This window comes from Sabethes cyaneus, chromosome 1 (assembly GCF_943734655.1).
Source record: "Sabethes cyaneus chromosome 1, idSabCyanKW18_F2, whole genome shotgun sequence".
Taxonomy (NCBI): Eukaryota; Metazoa; Arthropoda; class Insecta; order Diptera; family Culicidae; genus Sabethes; species Sabethes cyaneus.
In genome coordinates, this window is record NC_071353.1 from 69,163,452 (window position 1) to 69,187,252 (window position 23,801).

Genomic DNA, 23,801 nt, shown 5'->3' on the forward strand with positions numbered 1-23,801 from the left:
CGACTTGAGTGTATTTCCGTTTGAATTATGCCAGAAATGTAGATATTAAAAAAAATAAAGGTATTTTAGTTGCAGTTCGATATCTAACTATCAAATTGTTTTGACTTTGAAGTCTGATGAACAAAATTCAGAATGTCAGAATTCAGAAGAACACTTCATCGAAATACAGCGCCAGGACTTATCTATATGCTTGAATAATAAAATTGAAGAAATAAAAATATTGCCAGTAAATTTGAAGCATTCTGGTCTTACAGAATTATTTCGGTACATGGCCAAAACAAAATTGTAACCCCTGGAAATGTGACAACAACAGGAAAAAACCAAGTTAATGTCTATACAATTTACGAACGCAAAGCGGAAAATCGGAACGAAGACGATTTTTTTAAATGTCAACTGTTCATATGTCATATATCTATATGTCCAGAAGTATCCTAAAATGATTTTTTCTCAACTGACGTGATCAAATTTACGCTATGGCTTTAGCCCTGAATCGAAAGAACTCACTATCTGATGGTAGCCGTTTCAGACATTTTATAAGAAGATAAATCCAACCGAGCAAGAGCTACAATATATATCAATAGATTAAATATTAAATATGTCTCATTCCAATCTGGCATGAAAGTGATTTACATTTTCTAAATCAAAGAGCACACCTCAGATAATAAAATGCATAACCATGTTATGTAACTGAAAACATTATTCACCGAAATACGCTGCTACCGTAATTGTATACGTAGACTACTTTCTTCCTATCCGGTTTGCCTGACCTACCAGAACGATGACCTGTTGTAAATCGGTGTTCTAAATCGCTTCTATTTTTGCCATCACACATCAATACTTGGGAAAGTGCATTTTATTTGTCCATATTCTCAATGCATTTCGCAAACAATTCGATATTTGCATTGAGTTGCGTGTAACAGTTCGAATTTCACTTCAACCGTCCGAGAATTATTTATAGCCTTTGTAGAAGTTTTTTTTTGTACTTATTTACTACTTACTACTTAATTGTACTTATTGAGAGAAAAATACAAATTTAGTTTTCAGATCGAAAATAAATGTATTTGGCAGCACTGCCGCAAAAAAATAATATTTTTTTTCAGATTCCTTAGATGATTTCCCATGAAAATATAGAACAAAGTTTTTTTTCTAAATTTTCTATTTACGAAGATATAAGCAAAAGAAAATAAGCGAATTTCACGAAAATGACTTTTTTTTCTAATAAAAAGGGGGGTTCCCAAAAATCAAGGGAAAGTCCAATCGGTACCAAACTTGGGATTTTTGCTTCTTGACCCAAAACGAACAATTTGGCCGAGTTTGGTGAAAATCCGAGAAGGTCGATTACAAGTTTGTATATTTTCTCGATCACTTGATGTGGAATGACCCATATTTTGTGTTTGAGAAAAGTTATTCAAATAGCTGCTACAGTTAATCTCCTGGAACTCTTCTAAAATAAAGCGTCTTGCGGCGAGCTCGATATCTTTGGACTGAATTATCGAAAATCGAAAAACCAAAAAGTAATCGGCGATAAAAAAATATTGTTTGTAGATTGATCGAGGGATTTAACAATATAATTATTTTTGACGAAATGGCGGCTTGTTAAACATACAAAATCGATTTTTGGCATAAATTTCGCTCTTAAATTGTCCATAAAATGAGAAATATTAATCGGTGAGGAAAAATCTTCGATTAATCTCTAGAATATATCCTCAGAACACTTGTGTCAAAAGTTGAAGTGATTCGGTTCAGCCGTTTTCGAGTAATTTTGCTCACCGACTTTGACAACACAGTTTTGAGAAACGCGCGTTCAAAGTTTCGCGTTCCTTCTTCAATCGCTCTGACACGTCGTTACAAATATGCGTATAACTTCGTTAATATTTGCCGGATTGGAATGAAATTTTCTGTGTGCATACTTAAATATATGTATACTACGATCATGAAATAAATAGAAAATCGATTTTTCGAAAATTCTAACTGTATATAACCCCTTAAGCTTTTTGAGTGGTTTAATTCTAAAATGTTACCCATAACATGAAGTATTTTGATTTAATACCTTTTCAAGTAACGTCGGCATAGAAAAAATAGGTAATTTTATTTGGATGTTCACAATTGTGAATGCTTTAAAAAAAATTATAATGATGGGGTGGAATGGACAATTTCAATTCGGTAAGATGGTCAGTGAATATATTATAATAAAATTGTTGATTTTGCTTCTTAGTAATATTTCATGCATATAAATGAAACTTTAACCGGCAAACGTGGTCTTCAAACAAATTAGCAGCGGCCAGGCATGAAATAGATGTTGGAATGGTTGACAATATTGGCGCTGCCAAACAATTTTCAATTGGCTGCCCCTGGTCGGAGGTGGTGGACTGCCCATTTCACTTTTCGCCCGCTACACCATTATATTTTACGTATTCAATTTGTTAAGGGTTAAAAATAATAATATGCTATCCGTTAAGGCGATTCACAATAAACATTGTCCGTTTCACCCGCAGCACTAAAAAAGTTCACTTTTTCGGACCATTTTTAATACTTAAAATAGTAGAATCAATATATATAGAATGCCAGTGTCGCTGCAGTGCTCGTGGTAAACATCACACATTTGAAAATTACGTATTTACACTGTATGCGCATATGTGTGAGTGATCGATTCGAAACGGGAATCTGATTGTCAAACTAAAAAGGCAACCCAATAAAAAATCCTTCTGCTTTTCCGTAAATCACGTAGGATAAATCACCCGATTTGGTCGTTTTGGGGTATTTCGTCGGCAGGAAAATTTTCTATTGGACAATTTGACAATATAGTTCCAGTATCCAAGACACGAACCAGCAACATGTTTGCCACCAAAATATCCATGAAACACCAGCGACACTGGCATTCTATATATATTGATTATACTCTTAAAATACACATTGAAAAACATTCTTTGTTAAATATTTCAATACCTGCTTTTGAAAACAATATATTGAACTGAAGCAAACTGTATTTAGGTTTTATAAATCATAAGTTCTGTGTATTGTATGTATTATGTTCTTCTTAACCTGTTCGTCTTATCCACAGTTCCCCTATGCTTTAGCAGTGGCTATAACTTATGTGTTCGTTGAACTTCGATAATAACGCCTAGATCATGGATAGAGTTAACAAAGAATTACTTACATATCAAGTGTAAAACCATATAAATATTTTCCATCCAACTTTTCCTGTACTGTTTTGTGAATTCCACATGGTTTGCCTAATGCGTTAACATGCAAATCAGATAGATGTTATTTTTTCTACTAATGATAAACTGAAAACCACGTAACTGTGTGTAGCGTAATTTATGTAATTTTTCACAAAAGACGTGAATTATTTTGAACGTACGTCGATAGTACATAGGCCATTAATTGCAGATCACCTAATTTTTGAGACTAAAGGGCCAAACAGAATGCTGCGTCAACGCGTCCGTCTGCGTTATTCTGGCAGTTTTTCCATGGGTTTACTGTCAAATTGACGCTGACCGGATGCGTTGACGCAGCATGCTGTTTGGGCCTTAACCGGTGAGTGCGCAATGGAATGCACCATAAGCGAGAACTGCGAGTATAACATCGAATTGTCAAACGCGATGTTTTGCTTATTTTCTTTTTTCACGTTGCGTTGCAGCATTTGAATTTGACACTTTATTTTTGGAAGCGCTTACAGTTTTGGATGTTATCGAAGACTACAGAACTCAAAACTGGGCAAAGTAGATGGCTTGCATATACACAGCGAAGGACGATACTTCTAACGCCATCTCAATGGAGTTACTACTGTTTAAAATTATAATGATGGCACATACACAAACTAGCAGTTGCCACCGTCGCGTCGTCCGTGGAGAGCGTACTAACCCTGCCCGAAGAGATTTAATATAGTGCCCAGTCTTGAGTTCTGTAGTCTTCGATGTTATCCGCAAAGGATGCATGCAAAGGATGGATGCGATACATAGCAAGGGATAACACAGTGCATCCCCTCAGTATGTAGTTTTTAGCTTCTGTAATCGTTGGTTATCTCTACGACTGTAAGAATACAACGTCAATGGTAAAAAAGCACAGGTTAGGTAGTCGATAAGCCTATTGGTAACCAAAGTGGAAGAAGAAGACATTTGATGGTATTGGTAGCGAAAAATGAATTAAGGCCGTCAAACTACAAAAACAAACCGCGCCGAACAATGGGGTTTATTTTTGGAGTTTGATGTCACCCTTGATCGTGATTAGTCTATTTTCGATTCCACTCACAACATGATAAAATTTGCTCATTGAAGTAACACCACTTTACCAACAATAACAGAAGCCAACATAATACAATAAAACAGTCGAAGTAATTAGGATATACTTCATAAAGTTTGTTATTTTTATAGATTGTATTGATATTTTTTGACCACGTGGTATTACCATGGACATATAGTTTGTCTAATTAGTTGTCTTTACTAATATTATGCGTCGTTCTTCCTAACCTGTCCATTTACTATCATTGGTACAACATTTAGTTACACATATATACATACATTCCATCCAAATGCGTGACCAATAAACTCATTCTGCTTCGTTTGTTGCTCTTCGGTATCGCTTTCCGGTAATGTTTCGTTTCCGCTGTCATCTCCTTCTGGAACAGACTCCTGAGCACCAGCGAACTGAACACCCTCTGTTATTTCTTCGGGAAATGGTTCCAACCGCGCATTGATAATCTCGTCGTGGTTTAGTGACTTTTGGCGTAAAATTGAACCAAACTTTTCGAAGAAGCCTCCGTCCAAATCTTGGATTCTGAAATGAGACACAGTAATGCGGTACATTTTAATACTATATTAATCGAGATAATATCACAAATAATAAACATAAGTTTGTTTTGACGTAGGACTACGTCTTACGGTAAGTTTTGAGATAGGGTGTCATTCCAAAAAATCGAAAAATGCGAGCGTCACGAAAAATGAAAGGTTTTGAGCGCTAGTAGCTCAGCGGTTTTCCAATCGATTTTGAATATTCTTACACCAATCGATCGGAAAATCTTCTAAGAATTGACCCAAATGAAGAAAAGTATGGATTCTTGATGATGAACTATTGAAAAATTGAAAATAATGAACCTATGTTGTACCAGAATTCTCGCTTCGTGATTGGTTGGAAGATTCTTTACGATGATCTAAACCCATACCAATTTGATATCTGTGCTTGGGAAGTAAGCCAAAACAAGTGACCAAGTTTCCTCATTTCAACAAGATTTCTTAACACCACGGTTCAACCTAGACCATTTTGATGTCCTTGCTTGGGAAGTACGCCGGAGAGAGTAACAAAGCCCTCTCGTGCCAACAGATTTCTTACGAACGCGATTAAACCTAGTCCAATTTGAAGTCTGTGTTAGGGAAGTGTGCCAGAAAAAATGACACAAGTTCGCTGTCCCAACAGAGCGCAAATTCTGTACTGCGAGACGATTAAACCTCGGGGAACTTGATATCTGTGTTGGAAAAATGTGCTACAGCTGTACTGTTCGGTTATAATACGACTCTGTATGAATACGCATGCTTGCCGTTCCATTAGAAGTGTAGTGAAAAGATGTGCTGTTGATAAAATAGGATTGAATTGGTAAAATCCCTTCAACGTGGGAAACCATGGATAATAAAAACAATCTTTAATTTCAGTAAGGTAGCGGGAAAGCAATAGTTTGTGTTCTTGATTTTGTTAAATTCTTTTCAAATGCACAATCTTTTGAGAATTGAACGTATGCAATGTTACTACTTTGATAAATGTTACATACAATGCATGTAGCATGTATATATGTTGCATATAGCATGTATACATGAAGAATCGAATGATTACAAGCATGAATACATGCCACTATCACTACAAAGAGACTTACGTAGTCCTGCGTCACCTATATATGCGGTCGTGTCTTGTACACAACCCCTCTGATTTTTTTATAGAAACAACTCCCAGTTGTAATGGAAAAACGCTGTCAAACGTTCAAGAGACGGTGATCTAGGAAGTAGTGGAGGGGAACCCAACACTAAAAGGACTAGACCTCACCTATGTCCTTCGCAACGCGCTGGGTTACCCTGTAACCAAGCAACCACGTCTAGAATGGAGTGTGATCAGAGTGATAAGGAAGCTAGAAAAGCTGGAGGCGCCCAAAAGCGACCTAAAAGTTTGTCAGCCGACTTTAACTCTCCCGGTCGCTCCTTCAGGGATGTAGTTAGCACGGTAAAGGTAGGGATAATCCTAAACGGCTATCCTAGTAAACAGATGTCAACGGCAAATATGGATGCCGTACAAAATGCATTGCTTCTGAAAATTGAAGACCAAAGACACGCGACGGTAAAACCGAAGTTTGCAAAATGTAGCTATAAGAGTGGTTACTTAGTCCTATCCTGTAAGGATCAAGAAACTGCTATATGGCTGAAGGATGTGACTCGGTCTCTTACCCCCTGGGAGAACGCTGAACTGATTGCTGTGGATGAAAAAAACATACCTCGTCCAGATATGTTCCACGCGTTCTTCCTGCTAAGCGCAGATTACAGCGACGAGCGGCTTAAAGGACTCATAGAGAGTCAAAACGACGGAATAAGCACAACGGGCTGGAAGATCATTAAGCGTACTAACCCGAACCATCATGCAGAATGGAAGCTGCACTTGGATGAAGCATCGCTAAAAATTTTATTGGAGCGTAACTTTATCCTCAACTTCCGTTTTGGAGAAACGCAGCTGAGGAAGATAAGTCAGGACCAGCGGCGAATCGAAAATAGCCGAGAAGACAAGCCCAAGCAAAAAAGACCAAATGACTCGAGTGCGGGACCAAGCCGAGCCAAATCGGAGGCGTTAGCTAGTAGTTCCAGGCAAACAGATGAGCGAGTTTGGACAAACGAGAAACGGCAAATTATTAAACGCGACAATTCCACCCGAGAATTGCATTCTGGGTCCACTGCTCCGCCTAACGAAACGAGGAGCGAGAAACCCAAAAACAATGAAACCAATTAAATTCCTTCAGGCGAACCTCCATCATGCTAGAGGCGCTTCGGCGATCCTAAGCAGGAGGTTCGGAAAGGAGGGAGTGGACATGGCGTTGTTGCAAGAGCCATGGTCAAATAAAGGAATAATACTTGGTATTCATACACAAACATGTAAGTTATTCTACGACGAGAATCAAAGCTCACCCCGAACTGCAATTCTCGTTAAAGATACACTAAAATGCTATTCCATTACAGAATTCATTAAACGTGACATCGTTGCGGTCATGGTTGAGGTACCAACCACCAGGGGAAAGACAGAGGTCATAATGGCTTCAGCGTACTTTCCGGGTGATGTCCCAGAGGTGCCTCCTCCTGAGATCGCGTCGTTCATCAGATATTGCCGGGAAGTCAACAGGTCCTTCATCATTGCATGTGACGCGAATGCACATCATACCGTGTGGGGCAGTACCGACATTAATACTAGAGGTGAGAATCTTCTTGAATATTTGTCACATAACAACATAGACATATGTAATTTGGGTAATAAGCCTACGTTTTCAAATGCAATCAGGGAAGAAGTTTTAGATCTAACACTGTGTAGCTCTGTAATCTCGGAAAAAATACGGAACTGGCACGTTTCAGACGAAACTTCACTCTCTGACCATAAACACATTGTTTTTGAATGGGGGGAAGGCGGTACTCCGCCCGTAACATTCCGCGATCCTAGGAAAACAAATTGGGATCAGTATACTCATTACTTAAACACAAATGAACTTAATAATTATGGTAGTGTTGACTCAAATCAACAGCTTGAATCACTCTCACAAAAGTTAAACGAAGTAATTCTTAATGCCTACAACATCAGCTGTCCTATTAAGCAGTCGTCCTCTAACAGGGACGTGCCGTGGTGGAATCTCAAGTTGGAACGTCTTAGGAAAGGTACTCGGAAAATGTTTAATCTAGCAAAACGCACTTCAAATTGGGCTCAATATAGGAAGGCCCTCACTGAATACAAAAACGAAATTAGGAAATCTAAGAGGAAAACATGGATGAGAACGTGCGAATCCATAAATAATACTCCAACAGTTGCAAGACTACATAAAACCCTTGCTAAAGATCATACGATAGAACTAGGCAACCTTAGGTATCAGGATGGGGCTTCCACTAAAACTCCTAACGATACTCTAAGACTGATGATGGAAACTCATTTTCCGGGCTCGACTGAATGTGGGGTTTCGGAAAGCATTGGCGTAGTAAGTTCTGCAGAGATCTTATCAGAGTCTAGCAGGGCAGAAGATCTACCACTAAACATTGCTGACGAAATTTTTACAACAGCTAGAGTGGAAAATGCTGTCAGATCTTTCCAACCCTTTAAATCTGCAGGTGTCGATGGGATTTTTCCAGCCTTGCTTCAAAAGGGTGAAGCAATCCTAATACCGACCCTTACTAAGGTTTTCAGGGCAAGCTTAAGGTTGAATTATATTCCATCGACATGGCGATTAGTAAAAGTCATCTTCATACCAAAAGGTGGTAGGAGAGATAGGACGAATCCCAAATCCTTCAGACCCATTAGTCTATCTTCGGTACTGTTGAAGACAATGGAAAAAGTTCTAAAGGATTACATCGATTCAACGTACATGCAATCTTATCCATTATCTAAATTTCAATATGCATACCGAGCTGGCAGCTCAACAGTCACAGCGCTCCATTCGCTTGTGGGAAGAATTGAAAAATCCTTTTCAGTTAAAGAACTCGCTCTTTGTTCATTCTTGGATATTGAGGGAGCTTTCGATAATACTTCCTACACATCTATGGAAAATGCTATGAAACGAAGAAAATTTAACAAGTACATTGTTGACTGGATTCATACAATGCTTGCAAAAAGAGAAATCACTTCTAAGCTTGGTGGATCGTCTATAATGATAAAGGCTATGAAAGGTTGTCCTCAAGGAGGTGTTCTTTCGCCACTTATGTGGTCCTTGGTGGTAGACGATTTACTCAGAACTCTTGAAGCAAAAGGTTTCGAAGTTGTAGGCTTTGCAGACGATTTGGTCATCATGGTAAGAGGGAAATTCGATAATACGGTTTCAGAAAGAATGCAACAGGCTCTGAAACATACCCAAATCTGGTGTAGAAAGGAGGGCCTTAGCATTAATCCGGCAAAAGTCGTAATCGTCCCATTCACAAAGAGGAGGAAACTCAACTTGAAGCCTCTCAAGCTGGAAAACAGAGAAATCCAATTTAGTGAACAGGTCAAATTTCTAGGATTGGTCCTAGATGTTAAGCTCAACTGGAATGCACATCTCGACGCCGTGATAAGCAAGGCAGTCAGTGCATTATGGTTGTGCTCGAAAACCGTTGGTAGAAAATGGGGTTTAAAACCTAAAATGATCATGTGGATCTACACGGCTATCATACGACCAAAAGTAACGTACGCCTCGTTAGTGTGGTGGCCAAAAACAAAAGAAGTTACCGCCGAAGCAAAACTTGCAAAACTCCAACGACTTGCGAGCATTGCAATAACGGGAGCGATGCGTAGCACTCCATCGAAAGCCCTAAATGCAATTCTCAATCTGCTGCCTTTGCATGAATTCGTACAAATAGAAGCGGAAAAAAGTGCTCTAAGGCTTAAAAGGTTCAGGCATATTTCGGATCTTTCTGGTCACATGAATATTCTGAAACTTTTCAAAATCGGGCCCGTGCTAAGTATGAACGGAGATTGGATGAATCCGGAGGATAACTATGATACTCCCTACAAGGTGTGTGAAACTTCACGCTCCGACTGGGAGAGGGGAGTTTCTATGGTTCGTCAAGGCTCAACGATATTTTTCACGGATGGCTCAAAAATTGGTTCAAAAACTGGTGCTGGAATCTATGGCCCTGGAACAAAAATATCAGTGGCTATGGGACTATGGCCAACTGTGTTTCAGGCGGAGATCTTTGCAATAATTGAATGTGTGAATGTTTGCTTGAGAAGAAGATATAAGCATGCAAATATATGCATTTTCTCTGACAGTCAAGCAGCATTGAAAGCGATAAGCGCTTGCAAATGCACATCAAAAATAGTCTGGGATTGCATTCTTTCATTACGGCAGCTATGCCAAATGAATACAGTAAATCTATACTGGGTTCCAGGGCATTGTGGCATTGAAGGCAATGAAATAGCAGACGAGCTAGCAAAAGCGGGCTCCAATTCGGAATTCATCGGTCCGGAGCCTTTTTGCGGTATATCAAAATGCACAATCAAAATGGAACTTAAACGCTGGGAAGAACAAAAGGTGACGGCCAATTGGATGGCTGTCAGAGGTTGTAACCAGTCAAAAAGATTCATTAATCCAAACGTAAAAACTACTAAAAAGCTCATAGAGCTCAACAAGAGAGCTCTGTGTACATACACCGGCCTAGTAACAGGGCACTGTCCGAGTAGACATCATTTGAAGAACATGGGTCGTGTTGACAATGATGTCTGTCGCTTCTGCAATCTTGAAAGCGAAACGTCGGAGCACCTGCTCTGCAGTTGTAGTGCGCTTTACACGAGCAGAGCTAAATTTCTTGACAAGAGATGCTTATCTCCTAGTGAAATTTGGTCTGCCAATCCCGGGAAGGTTATCGGTTTCATAAACCATATTATACCTGACTGGGAGCGTGCAGGAGCAAATGACTAGTTGTCTATAATGGCAATTGGCTTGCATGGCACGTACGGTAAACAGGGATATACTACAAAAGTTCAAATTAATGGACAAAGTAGTCAAATCCCATTCTAAAAAAAAAAAAAAAATAAAAATAATGGAAAAATGCTCTTTCAAACTTAAATTAAAATTAAAATTATCAACACAAAATGTTGGCCGGATCATTCAAGCCGAGTCCAACATCTTTGCGTGCCAACTGACAACTTGGTTCACAACTTTCACACGAATACGAGTACTGTAAGAGTTTAAATCGAATTGCTGTCAAAATCTAGTAAAATGTTTTCCATATATCATATTACGAAATTGTTATTCATAATTTATATGCTGAGCATGTGCTTTTCAAAATACAGTAAATATAAATATGATGAGCGAAAAACAATTTGCTAATCTAATTTCAAACAAAAGTAAAAAAGCCTGGTCTCTAAATTGAAATGGAATGGTTGGATTATGTAAATTGTTCAAAGTTTGATGTACAAAAAGTGTACAACAAAATTGTAAGTGTAAGTATATACAAAAGAAATTATAAAACAAATTATCTTTCTTTTAACTTCAATTCGTAGTCGTGCTAACGTAAGAACTAGAATGACTCTTAAATGTCTTTGGACACTACAGTAAGAACAAAAAGTAAAGTGGCCAAAGACATTTAAGAGTATCTTTCTTTTGCCGAATTATTCATAAGTCCGATTGCCTAAAGCTATAGCGTGGAACAACCGACCTGCGATGAATCAGATATTCAGATTTCTAGAAGAAATACTACATGATATTATTTTTTATTACAATCACTAAATGCAAAATCACGCTGTAGTAACCACAACCAAACGACTTTTGGCTGTAATAATCAAGTTGAAACTAGCACTGTTATAACCATAGGGCTGTTATAGATGTGTAATTCAGTTAGACTGGTGCGTCCAACTCGTCAATCACATCCGTTGCAATGTAAAGATCATTCGTAATAAATTGTTGAGCTGTACAAAAGTACAGCCAATTTTCGCTCGTTGGGCTATCTTTAAGTAGGCTGCGTTTTAATCGGGCTCCCGTTAATTGGGCTGTAGCCAAAAAAAAATGAAGTCAAACGTCATTTCTGACAGTGTATTTTTTCTTCTGAGGGGCTCTTGAATGTAATCTTTCAAATGTGGAATATAATTTATATAGAAAATATTAAAATTAATTGAATTAAATACAATTGAAACATATCGTTTTCTGATCATTTTTTAACTTGACCCTCCCAATGAAAAGTTAAAGTGGCCCGGTGAAAAGTTAAAATTGCCAATATCTGTTAACATTGTCGTATGAAATTCTACTGTTTACTTTTTAAATAATCTAGAAATAAATTTCTACAACGAAAAGATTAAGTTTCATATTAATACTGTATTTGATAAAGGCATATATTTTTATAAACCTTTCTGCGACGATTTTGACAAAAACTATCGATGTATCCCTCGGTTTTGACATCTCAACCCAATTAACGAAAAAAAACCCAATTAACGAAAGTCTTTCACTAAATGGGCTAAGAGCTTAGTGCAATTAACGAAAGTTGATTGTATTGTGTTTTTCTGCCTTACAAAAATATTACATGGCATCAGAAGTGGAAGTTTGGACATTTATCGTCTACAAGTAGATTTTTAGATCCCCAAGTGCAATAAAGTACTTGAGGTTCACAAATAGTGAACCGCAAGTACTCTCAAAGTACGCTGTAAGGTAATCCTCAATCGCATCCAGAAGATTAATAATAATAATTTTCTTTATTAACGAGACTTTCAGTTATAGGCTGGTTCGTCTCAAGCATCCAGAAGAAGATCGACGCTACTCTTCGGCGGCAGCAATCTGGATTCCGTGCAGGTCAACGAATTCCAGGACTCTCTTTTGCTGGTTTTCGTTGACTTCGGAAAGGCATTCGATAGACTCAACCACGGAAACATCTGGGGCGCACTTAGGCGTAGAGGAGTTCCAGATAAGCTAGTCCATCTCGTCGAGGCTCCGTACGAGGCGTTCTCATGCAAGGTTTTGCACAACGGTGTCTTGTCCGAGCCTATAAGGGTTACTGCTGACGCTAGACAGGGCTGTATTTTATCACGCTGCTGTTTCTCATCGTTATTACATTAGTTGGAGAAATGGTCAGTAGACCAAATCGAGGATTGCATTGGAAACCTCTAAAGATGGAGCAGCAAAATGATCTCTACCTAGCCGACGACATTGTCTTGCTCGCACAACGCCGAAACGATATGCAGAGTAAGTTAAATGACCTCTCCGACAGCTCCCAGGCTCTCACAGTCAATGCAGCAAAAATAAGTTTATGGTAATGAACACTGACAATCCCATCAACTTCACAGTACCGGGACAGCAAGTTGAGCAGGTAGACGTCTTTCAATATCTTTGCAGCCAGACAACGCCCGATGGTGTTATCAAGACTGATATAGCCACACGGATCAAGAAGGGTGCCTTTGCAGGTCTGCGAAACATTTTGCGCTCGAACCAGATCACTCTACATACGAAAACCCGAATTTTCAATACATTCGTTAAATCCGTACTGCTGTATGCCTGCGAAACGTGGTGCGTCCCAGCGGAGACAACGCAGGTTGCAAATATTTATTAGCCGGTGCCTGCGATACATCATTCGTACATGGTAGCCTGACAACTGGATATCTAATGGGAAACGGCCGATATCAGCAGAAATTTGTGAACGTAGGTGAAAGTGGACCGGACATACCTTAAGGAAAGGAGCGAACGAGATCTGCTGAAAAGCACTCGACTGAATTCCGCAAGGACAGCGTAGAAGAGGCAGACCCAGAGGCTCATGGCGACGCAGCTTAACCAACGACATCCGGACTGTAAACGAGAACCTCCCAAGCAGCACTTGCAACATCTTCCATGTTGCTATTTAGTCTTGTTTAAATTGCAAAAAACTTCACCAGTTACAGTATTGAAACACGCAACAAATAAGCAACTTCATGTTATTAATACGTTAAATTCAGGTTATCCAATACTTATACTGGCTGTCACAAATATATTAGTCTATATCTAGTAACATAAAACTTCATCGCAACATCGTGTTATTATAATGTCATTGCTAAACAATAATTTCACATGATGTTGCATCATGTTGATTACGGCATATTTTTAAATAAAATGTAACCAAACAAATACAATCAATGTAACATAATATTCCGCCATATTTTTATGAAAAAATATTTTTCAACGAAGAAATGTTTTTATTTTAACAATAATTACACGAACATTCATCAGGAATCCATGGCATTTACTAAAATATTATTTGATTATAGTATCTAGTTCGATTTTTCACCGCTTTTTTCCATCGTAAACAAATTCTTAATCTGGCTGGTTTAATTCTTTAAACTTGAAATTAACAAATTAATAACTTTCACGAGGCGCATCAAATAATACAAAGCAAAATTATATTTTGCACGATAAATTTTGAATGGCATGAAGGTTAGCTCATAATAGGCCCACAAAACTAGTTTTGTTTCGCATTAAGGATATTAATGTAAATAATTTTCGTCTTGGAGACCAGAGAGGAAATTTGCTTCCCGCTAAACATAATTCGCGATTACAAAGTTGCTCATAATTGTTTGGTTTTTGTCCGAGGAAAAAAGAGAAGAAAGTATTTTTGTTTTTGTTTTCACGCAAGTTTTGACAACGCGACATATAGGATTTCGTGTGAGTGTGAACAGGCTTAAAATCTTTTAGTACCGTAGTCGCGAATACTTGCTTGTATGTAGATAACGCGCATTGGTTTTTGTGCGAGAAAAAACGAGAAGGAAGTATTTTAGTTTTTGTTTTCACGCAAGTTTTGACAACGCGGCATAGGATTTCGTGGGAGTGCGAACAGGCTTAAAATCTCTTTTAGTATCGTAGTCGCGAATGGATAGATAATGCGCATTGATGTTTCATAAAACATCTGTGTAACAATTGGTTGCATATAGGCTCCACCTCTTGCGCTCTTTCAATAACATAACAGTTCGATAAAGGTAACTGATGCGAACTTTTACCAGACTTGAATGTTTCAATTATAGTTGCGTAACCCTTTATACAACAAATGGTGCTGCTTGGGCTGTCCTGGCGACAAGTAAAAGCCATGGCAGGTAACAGTCAGCAGTGGAGATCTCTGATTTCATCCCTTTGCTCTGTCAGACCGGCGGACATGGACACATATGTAAAGTAAGTAAATAGTTAACCCTGTGGAATATCAGTGAAGTCTCCACCGCTGGAGACAAAAAAAAAAAGATCGGAGATTTCGAGAAAGAAAAGCAAAATGGCTTCATCTGTCTAGCTGAGACTTCCGCTATAATCTAATATTATAACCGGATTAAAACCCACAACACCCGCCAGAGCATATGGCTAGCTGGTACTTGTACCTTTGAACCATAGAGGCGCTGGAGCATTTAAATTTCACGCGAAGAACAAACAGTTATTAGAAAGATTTAAAACCGAATTGCGAAACAGGTGCAGTATTCAGTTCGTGTGTGCGCATTGCCATACTTCTTATGCTGATAGCCTGCTTAGACCTCGCATCATACTGCAAATTCTGGACAACAAGTTGCAACTTAGGTTGTTGGATAGTAGAGATAATGTACTACCAATGGTTGTAGAAATTTGCAAGCTATTTGAAACTGCTCTGGTAAATAAACAGTTGTTCGATCGAAAGTTTCTGAGTCAAGATGAATTTGAAGCATTGTAAGTGGAAGCACCGATAACAAATCTGCAGAGGTTGCTGTTGTTAATCGTCACTGTTACAACTGTGGTCATGGCAGTGGACTAAAGCACATGCTGAGGAGCTTAGATAGTTATTGGACATTTATTGACTTCTCCAGTGTTGTCTATTTATGATTTAGTTCGATAGATGGAATCGGCAGCGTATTGTTGCAGGATGGTCGGCCTGATTTAATATAAAATCTAGCAATATAAATATCAATGTTCTTAAAATAGGTTTATCTTCTCAAGTTTCGGAGTGTTTTGAATTGTCATCCCAGACCCAGTTCCTACAGGATTGCTTCTAGTCAAAATGAAACATTGACATTGGCTTCCTCCCATTTCTTCGCATTTCTTCCAGGTAATACCTATAATTCCCGGGCATCAGTTTTCGATTTGAAATGGTAAAATGATTGTTTCCATTTGTTGTTCGACTCTTCAGTCTTGTTAAAACGTGGTTCATAAAAAAATCAGTAACCAAACTACAAGCAAAATAAGTAAAAAAATTAATTGGCGTAGGAACAACAGATCCCATTGATGTAAAAAGTTCCACATGTGATATTATAATACTAAAATAATAAAATTTTTATCATGTATTCACTGTATTTTATTAAAGATAGAATGACATCTATTTGAGCATTATTTTAAATTCTGGAAGACTAACTGCATTGTGCAATGCAAATAGCAAAATTGCTATACTTTACAACAATAACTAATATACGCATTTATTAAACTATTTTAGTCTAAAGAAGGATTAGAAAACGAGGCAAGTAGAGCATTTCTAGTGGGAACTAATTTATAATGTTCTGGACCGCCAGTTCCACCAAATTACGATCAATACTTTGGTAATCAGGGCGCGTTATGCTTTTTAAACTATTTTATTTTATCAAATTCAGTTTTCAATCATCCAGCTGCAATTCGAATTCGAATTTTACAATGCAGGGTCGAGGTAAATAAACGTAAAAAATGTTGTAACCTATAGATCACAACATGTTATTGTTTTGTAGTTTTTAAATATTATGTTCTACTTTGTAGATTTCGTTTTTCAACACGTGACATGCAATCATAGTTATATTATACGGGGTCAGTCCCGGCGTAGTGCTTAGCATTCACGCCGAGGACCCGGGTTCAAATCCCAACCCCGCAGAAGTCACGAATGACCTAAGCTGGTTAAAGTGACTATAATCTAATAAAAAATAAATTATATTATTGCGCATCCTAAAATAATGATTACGTGTATTTAATTTTTATATTACTAAGCAGCTGCATTATTTAGTAACGGAATGAATAGCTACTAAATGTTGATATTCATGAATCATAATAAAGTATGTCATAAATTTGCATAAATGCTCAGTACTTGTAATGTTATCTAAAATTATTTTTTATTCCAAATTTCCATAGCATAAATACTTAACATAAACATATTCGTCAATTCCGTACTTCGACCCTTCTCTTCCGATGCCTGATTCTTTAATACCGCCGAAAGCTGCCTCTGTACTTGAAATTAACCCTTCATTTATTCCTATCATTCCTGTTTCTAGTAGCTTTGAAACTCGAAATACTTGATTCAAATCATTGCTGTAAAAATATCCAGCTAATCCTCGTCGAGTTCCATTTGCAATCTTCAGTGCTTCATCTTCCGTTTTAAACCGAATAATCGATATAACCGGCCCGAAAACTTCTTCGTTATACAAACGCATATCATCTCGTAGGCCTGTTACAATTGTAGGTTCGAAAAATAATGATCCATGCTTCGGCAATGGATGTCCACCGTAAACGATCTCTGCTCCTTTCTGTTTGGCATTTTCTACGATTTGCGAAACTTTAGTGAGCTGAGAGCGATTAATCAATGGACCGATTTGTGTGCCATCTTGACTGCCATCGCCGATTTTCAACTCCTTCACTCTTTCAATCAACCGAGTTATAAACTGATCATAAATTCCGTCTTGAATTAAAAATCTATTTGCAGAAATACATGTTTGACCGCAATTGCGAAATTTTGAATTCATTGCTCCATCAACTGCTTTATTTAAATTTGCCGAATCAAACACAATATACGGTGCATTTCCTCCTAATTCTAAGCCGATCCGCTTAATGCCGTTCGCACATTGCTTATATAACAGTTTCCCAACTTCTGTAGATCCAGTGAAAGAAATGGCCGCAACTTTGTCACTTTTACACAAAAGTTCTCCGATGCTGGATGCATTTTTGCGACTGCTAGTTACTACGTTGAATACACCCTTAGGGAATCCGGCTTCTTCGGCTAGCTTAGTTAATGCTAATGCCGTCAGCGGAGTATCCTCGGCTGGCTTGATGACAACTGTACAACCGGCTGCAATGGCTGCTGCTGCTTTCCGAGTAATCATAGCATGCGGAAAATTCCACGGTGTAATCAAACCAGCGACTCCAACTGGCTGCTTAACTAGCATCATTTGTCGGTTTGCTTGTGGGGTAGGTACGATTTCCCCGTAAACGCGACGAGCTTCCTCAGCAAACCATTCGACGAACGAGTTCCCGTAGGTGATCTCTCCCAAAGATTCGGCAATAGGTTTGCCCGACTCACTGGTCATTATCCGGGCTATTTCCTGACGATTTGCTTCCAATAATTGAAACCATTTCTGTAATGTTCATAATATTTATATTATATTTGAATTCTATATTTGATTTGTTAAAATATCTATGAATGAACCTTCAACAACGCCGCCCTCTCTTTGGCTGTGCTTGCGTGCCAGTCTTTAGAATAAAATGCCTCGTAAGCCGAATCTATTGCAATGTTTACGTCATTCACATCCATATCCGGAACAGCTCCCAAAACTTTTTCGTTTGCTGGATTTGTTACTTCGAAAGTTTGACCACATGCCGCACCAATCCATTTTCCATTAACAAATGCCTGATTTTGTTGCAAATGCAGACTGCGTCGTACCATGTTGCTTGCACCAATTCTAATCAGCTCACCGCTCGTTACAGCGCGACGTAACACAGCTTTACCGAATAACAGCAAGACTGCCATGGTTTTTAATTGATTTTTACTTTAGGATCGTTTATTTTCAATTGTGCCTTAGCGTCCGTGTATGTGAAGAATAAGAAATATTACACGTTTTTAACAAAAAAGGATAAATTGCTAACTGTTCAACTTGTCTTTTGTCAACTCACAGCCGCTTGCAAATCGTTTCGAGCAAAGACTGTCAAAATCATATGCAACAAGGTCAAATAAATCCCCGAGTACCCGATCTTCAACAGACAAACCAATTTGTAGTTTTCATAGTAGTACTATGATGTTAGGGTAGCGTGCAATAGAAAAATTCAAATTATATTAAAGGAATGCTAACACATAAACGCTATAATTTCACATTGTTGAACCATGGCATAAAACAGTGAGTATCAAATGGAAATAATAAGTTGTACCACCCTAGCATTATTCCATATATAAACAACACTCAAGACTCAACATACAGTGCGCATGACCGGCAATCCGGTGTATTCAATGTGTCAGTGTGTTTTCATAGTGTTTTGCGAGTTTTGCTTCTAGATTGTTACATTCATGCATGGCTAACGACAGTACCTATCAAAGTTCCTCATAGCGTATTCGTTTACTAGGTTTATAATGTTGAGTGTATTTGCACACACTGACGAGGTGATGCTAGTAACTGTAACAGTGTAAGGTTGCCGTTTTCCTCATATTTGGAACGCAAATTTACGCCTAATTCGTTTCGCGGTTTGGTTTACTCTTGCATAGACACTTTATTTTGATGACTTGCTTTCATTTGACAGTACTTGTGGCGATACTGTGCCATACCTGACTAAAAAGCAAATCGTCATTAATATACTGTTAGGCATTTAATAGAACTTAATTTTTTGATACTATGCGGCGCACTCATTGTAACACGCACTCACCTTAGTTTTAAAAATTGAGTGCCATTGAGCTCCTTGCAGCCTCTGTAGTTGATAGTTTATAGCTCCGGTTGCTGAATCACAATTCTGTTTGTATTTCGTTCGGATTACTGCACTTGCAGACGATTATACAATGCAGTTACACCCAAAGTACAGGGCGTAAATTTTCTGAATAAACGAATTCGTTATCACAACTCAGAAAATAAAAAAAACTAGTTACTTGAATAGGGTTGCGTTTTGTGTAAGTGCGATCCATAGTACATCTCGAATTTTGAAAGAAATTACAGCAATCAAGATTGCATCCCAGATGACCTTGAGATATGATGGTGGTTTAACGTCAAATGTTCGAATCTTTGCTGGGAAAAACAGTTAAAAAATAGGATCGTAGCACTAACTCCGCAAATGCCCTGTACTCTAGTGGACCAGATATTGTCAATTGCAAGGAAAATTGTCCAATCAATAAGTGCGCAATCGCTCATAAAAGTGCTATTTTAGCTTAAATAGTTTCGGTCTCTTCGGCGCACTTATTGCTTGGAAGATAACGAAAAAGTGCGCCGAAAATACCGAAACGATTTAAGCTAAAATAGCACTTTTATGAGCGATATCGCACTTTGGATGGAACAATTTTCCTTGCAATTGACAATACAATGCATATGGATTGTTGCCCAAATTTGACAGAAGATCTATGGAAAACTGTCAAATTTCCGCATCTTATAAAAATCCGCTGCAAAGGTTGTCAAATACCAACAGACGGTCAAGTGACGAAAACGGACTGCTGTAGCACCTACTTAGGTGTTGCTTTTATACCTCCAAGTACTGTAAGTTTTGACACGAGATAAATATTACACTTCTTACCTGTATATACCAGTGGTGTAAATTGTCAAAATTTTGCGGACTAAACATCCATGGCAGGCGACAACTTGGAACCAGCCAGTATACCGAACATAACAGCTAATATTAGTTAAATTATAGTTAAAAGGCTGTGTTTAACTGCTTTCTAATTAGTTTCAGTAGTCTTAAAATGAATAAACCTTTAAGTAGGCACCAGAACCAAAAGTACCAAAACCAATGAGTGGGACATGGACAATGTATGTAGTTTGACAGCCACACCACCCCGCTGGTATATACCCATTTAGACAGAAAAAATATCTTGAATAGTTTTTAGTCATATATATTTTAATGTTCTAGTTCCTGGTTCGTCACACGGAAACTTCACTCCGTTATACGACGACCAAGAAGTAATATGTAATCAAGACATTTATATTTCATTTGTATGGGAGCCCCCCTCCTAAAATGGGAAGAGGCCCTAATTCATCATAGAAAAAGTTCTTGCCTCCGAAAACCTTCACATGATAAATTTGGTTCCATTTGATTGATTAGTTCTCAAGTTATGAGAAAATTTGTATTTCATTTGTATAGGAGACCCCCTCCTTAAATGGGAAGGGGTCGTAATTCACCATAGAAAAATTTCTTGCCTCCAAAAACTTTTACATGCCGAATTTGGTTCTATTTCCTTGATTATTTCACGAGTTATGAGGAAATTTGTATTTCATTTGTATGGGAGCACCCCCTCCTAAAGAGGGGAGAGGTCTCAATGTACAATAAACAAAATTCTTATCTGCAAAAATACCCACCTGCGAAATTTTGTTTCATTTGCCTGATTAGTTCTCGAGTTATGCAGAAATTTGTGTTTCATTTGTATGGGAGCCCCCCTCTTAGTGGGGGAAGGGGTCTCTAACCATCATAAGAACCTTCCTTGGCCCTAAAACCCCGTATGTGCAAATTTTCATGCCCATTGGTTCAGTAGTTTTCGATTCTATAAGGAACATACCGACAGACAGACAGACAGACAGACAGAAATCCATTTTTATAGGTATAGATATCTACAGATTTGGGAGCTTTTCCGAAAATCTTTTCTATTTTCATAATTGCTATAGATCGTGGGCATATCTCATATGGTTCCATAGTTATTGTGGTGTTCCTTGAAGTGCCGCAACAAGGCTGCTTTAGATAATTTTGTCAAACTTTTGAAAATTGTTGGAAAAATATTGATTTTTGTAACAAATCATCGACTGTGGTCATATTAGTTATTTTACTGCAATTACGAGCTATGGTATGCGCCATCCGGATCCGGCTGATCATTAAAAATTCGAAACCGGTTTCCTTGAAGGGACATTTTAACATCAGTAATATATGTCATGTCGTAAATCAAGAGACCTCCGCACTCGATAAAATAACGATTGGCGACCATCTAATGACTCTTAGAAGTCATATGGCCGTTATATGGTTATTTTCTGATCCAACTGAAGTTTTTGGAGCGTCTTAGTAGAATACGAAACTTGGAAATTAAATAAAAAGAAAACTTATCGAATTTAATTCTACTATGTATATTTTATTCTTGACAGATACGTATTTCGTATACGACTTGCAAAGCAAAGCCTGGGTGCTAATTCCGTTAACGAAATTAGACCTTCTGTTTTTATACGACAGACTTCGCAACCAGCTGTTAGAATACAGGACAGTGTGGGGTCAGTGCTACGATCCTATTGACTCTAACAGCCTCTCCCAGCCGACTTGCAGGCTTCCTCAATTAATCACGGCAAACGGATCACCCACGATAAAGATTGCCAAGTGGTTGGTAACCGAGTTCCAAAGAATGCCAATAAAAGACTATCGGCCGTTGATGACACCGACGATGGAGTTCCTCATTGGATATCCAGTTATCAGGCCACCAGGCACGAATGATGTATCGCAGGCATCGGTTAATGAGTACCTGCAGTTTTTGACTTGTCTCCGCTGAGACGCACCACGTTTCGCAGGCACGCGCCAAATGTTTCGCAGACCTGCAAAGACAACCCTGGCCTTCCTGATCCGTGTGGCTCAACTTGTTGTCTCGCTACTGTGAAGTTGGTGGAATTGTTAGTGTTCACTACCATCGACTTAGTTTTCGCTACATTGACTGTGAGACCTGCTGCCTGGGAGCTCTCGGAGAGGTCATCTAACTTGCTCTGCATATCGTTTCGGTGTTGTGCGAGCGAGACTATGTCGTCGGCTAGGTCGAGGTCATTTAGCTGCTCCATCGTTAGAGGATTCCAAGGCCATCCTCGATTTGGTCTACTGTCAATTGCTCCAACTAATATCTCATCCATAACTATGAGAAACAGAAGCGGTGATAAAATGCAGCCTTGTCTCATGCCAGCAGTAACCCTTATGGGGTCGGACATGACGCCGTCGTGCAAAATCTTGCACGAGAACGCCTCGTACTGAGCCTCGATGAGATGGACTAGCTTATCTGGAATTTCTCGACGCCTAAGTGCGCCCCAGATGTTTTCGTGGTTGAGTCGGTCGAACGCCTTTTCGAAGTCAACGAACACCAGCAGAAGAGAGTCCTGGAATTCGTTGATCTGCTTCAATATAATCTATTCTATTGGATTTCATACTCCTGATGGCTGCTACAATTTCATCCAGCGATGACGCCTCCGAGTTGACGCGATTAATTCGACGAACTGTAGACGTCATACGCTGCTGGTTTTGTTGGTCTCTGATATTTGAAACTCGGAAGAGTTATTCAAACTGTTCAGCCCGTCGCTTAAGCTGTTCTGTACGGACAGTCAATAGGCGGCGAGAAATATCGTACAACAAACGGATATCACCATTGGCGGCGGCGGTTTCTCCTTGTGCGGCTAGGGAGTTAGTCCAGGCTCTCTTGTCCCGCCTACAAGCCTGTTAAACAGCCCTCTCTAGTTCGGCGTATCGTTGACGGGCAGCTGTCTTAGCCGATCTTAGAAGGCAGCAGATTTTAGGAGGCAGAATTTTTTGACGTAGGACTACGTCTTTGTTTACTATCTGGGACTGGGTAGCACTTTGTGAAAACGAAAATAGAAGTGTAACGTTGGAATGAAAGATTTCAAATGCTAATAACTACTAAACTACTGAACGGAACTGAACAATTTATATGTCGTTGGAAAGATAAAATGATCAGCAATTTTATTGAGGTGGCGAGAGAGCAATTTTATGGACGGCGAAAGAGGGGGGCAATACTACAAATGAAACACAAATTTCCTCAAAACTCGAGAAGTAATCAAGCAAATGGAACCAAGTTTGGTATGTGGTGGTTTTAGAAGGAAGGATTTTTTTCTATGGTGTACTAAGTCCCCTTCTCCTTCTAAAAGGGGGGGGCTCCCATACTAAATAAAATACAAATTTCTTCATAAATCTAGAACTAATCAAGCAAATGGAACCAAATTTGGCATGTTGGGGTTTCAGAAGGCAAAAATTATTTCTATGGTGAATTGAGACCCCTCCTCTCTTTAGGAGTGGGGGGGCGGTTGCTCCCGTACAAATAACATACAAATTTACTCATAACTCGAGAACTAATCAATCAAACGGAACCAAATTTGGTATTTGGGGGTTTTGGAGGTAAGAATTTTTTCTATGGTGTACTGAGACCTCTTCCCCTTCTAAGAGCGGGGGGGGGGACTTCCATACAAATGAAACACACATTTCTTCATAACTCTAGAACTAATCAAGCAAATGGAACCAAATTTGGCATGTGGGGGTTTCA

General features: G+C 38.7%; 2 protein-coding genes across 11 annotated transcripts in view; both read right to left on the minus strand.

Annotated features, from left to right (window-relative positions):
* Positions 1-23,801, minus strand: part of LOC128746179 (protein unc-13 homolog 4B) — a 110,175-nt gene that overhangs the window by 23,362 nt on the left and 63,012 nt on the right. For all 10 annotated transcript variants that reach the window (XM_053843290.1, XM_053843283.1, XM_053843262.1 and 7 more), the window contains one exon: positions 4,521-4,776. In XM_053843290.1, coding sequence (XP_053699265.1) covers positions 4,521-4,776 — 256 coding nt within the window. The remainder of the gene's footprint in view (positions 1-4,520; positions 4,777-23,801) is intronic.
* LOC128746247 (succinate-semialdehyde dehydrogenase [NADP(+)] GabD) lies at positions 16,702-18,504 on the minus strand. Its single transcript, XM_053843299.1, has 2 exons — positions 18,036-18,504; positions 16,702-17,964 (listed from the first exon to the last, which is right to left on the minus strand). The coding sequence occupies exons 1-2, from the start codon at positions 18,354-18,356 to the stop codon at positions 16,729-16,731; spliced, it is 1,557 nt and encodes a 518-aa protein (XP_053699274.1). The 5' UTR covers positions 18,357-18,504; the 3' UTR covers positions 16,702-16,728.